The 1,471-nt window shown below is 57.4% G+C and overlaps 1 protein-coding gene across 1 annotated transcript in view; it reads right to left on the minus strand.

Annotated features, from left to right (window-relative positions):
* The window catches only part of EMH_0029040 (uncharacterized protein), a gene marked incomplete at both ends in the record, with an annotated part of 3,848 nt that overhangs the window by 1,366 nt on the left and 1,011 nt on the right, over positions 1-1,471 (minus strand). Inside the window, 2 exons of the mRNA XM_013494238.1 lie at positions 1-271; positions 471-785. Of these exons, the coding sequence (XP_013349692.1) occupies positions 1-271; positions 471-785 (586 nt within the window). The remainder of the gene's footprint in view (positions 272-470; positions 786-1,471) is intronic.

A 1,471-nucleotide genomic window follows, 5' to 3' on the forward strand; every position in this document is an offset into this window, starting at 1 on the left:
CGACTCGTCTGCAACAGACTGGTTACGCACAAAATGGAACGCAGCAAGCCACTCAGCTTCGCTTAGCTGCTGCTGCTGCTGCTGCTGCTGCTGCTCCCGCAGCTGCTGCAGCTCCTCCTCACTCAAACCCAACTGCTGCAGCAGCAGACCAGTCAGGTCCCCCTCCTCTGCTTCCAGCAGCGCAGCAAGGCGTTTGTGCTGTCTGTATATCTTTGCAGCAGCAGCAGCAGCAGCAGCAGCTGCTGCTGCTGCTGCTGCACCCGCCACCGCCCTATAAGGGTGGCGCTTCACAGCACCCCACAGACGAGACAACATTTCTGCTGCTGCTGCTGCTGCTGCTGCTGCCCCTTCTGCTGCTGCTTTTGCTTTTGCTGGTGCTGGTGCGGATGCTGCTGCTGCTGCTGTTGCAGCAGCAGCAGCAGCAGCAGCAGCACCTGTTTGCTGCTGCGTGGAACAGCTGAATCCTGCACCTCCGCCTCTCTCCGGTTGCTGCGGCTGCGATGTCGCCGGCAGCAGCAGCTGCGGCTGCTACCGCCGCTGTTCCTGCTGCTGCTGCTGCTGCTGCTGCGGTTGCTGCAGCAGCAGCTGCTGCCGTGCAGAACCCCTCAAACACGCCGTTAGGCTCTCCTGCTGCTGCTGCTGCAGCAGACGAACAGAAGAAGGAGCAAATACGACTTCTACAGCAGCAGAGCTGCAGCAGCAACTGCTGCTGCTGCTCTTCCCGTTGCCGCCGTTGCTGCTGCTGCTGCTGCTGCTGCTGCTGCAGATACACCCCACTGCCCTCGCTATAGACAAAGCAAATTCAATTAACAAATCAGCTGCAGCATAAACAGAAAAAGAATTGGCGGAGCCAAGACGAAGGGATGGCTGCTGCGTCTCACCGTAGCAGCAGCAGCAGCAGCAGCAGCAACTGCAGCAGCAGCAGCAGCAGCAGCAGCAGCGGGGGCCCCTGCTGCTCCGGTTGCTGTGTCTTCTGTTGTGGAGATTCTAAACAAATTATAGTAATGCTGATTTTTTCGTTTTTAATAAAAAGAAGATCAATTGGTCGTCGATATTTACCTCTCCTTGCTGCTGCTGCTGCTGTTGCTGCTGCTGCTGCTGCTGCTGCTGATGGTGCTGCTGGTGTAGCTGCTGCTGCTGCTGTTGCTACTGCTGCTGGTGTTGCTACTTGTGTTACTGCTGCTAGTGTGCTTCTGCTGCTGTTGCTGGTGTTGCTATTGCTGTTGCTGCTGCTGTGGTTGCTGCCGTTGCTGCTGCTGTCGCCGCTCTCTGCTGCTGTCTGCTGCGGCTGCTGCAGCTGCTGCAGCTGCTGCAGCAGGAGAGAGTCTCCTCTCTGTCTCCTTTCCTTCGTTACCTTCGTTGCCTCTCTCTCTGTCCCCCTCTTAGCTCACTAACACAGGCGCTGCTGTTGCTGTTGCTGTTGCTGCTGCTGCTGCTGCTGCTGCAGCATGAAGACAAATTCATATGCTTG

Source organism: Eimeria mitis, genomic scaffold, assembly GCF_000499745.2.
Source record: "Eimeria mitis Houghton genomic scaffold, Emh_scaff1085, whole genome shotgun sequence".
In the NCBI taxonomy this organism is placed as follows: Eukaryota; Apicomplexa; class Conoidasida; order Eucoccidiorida; family Eimeriidae; genus Eimeria; species Eimeria mitis.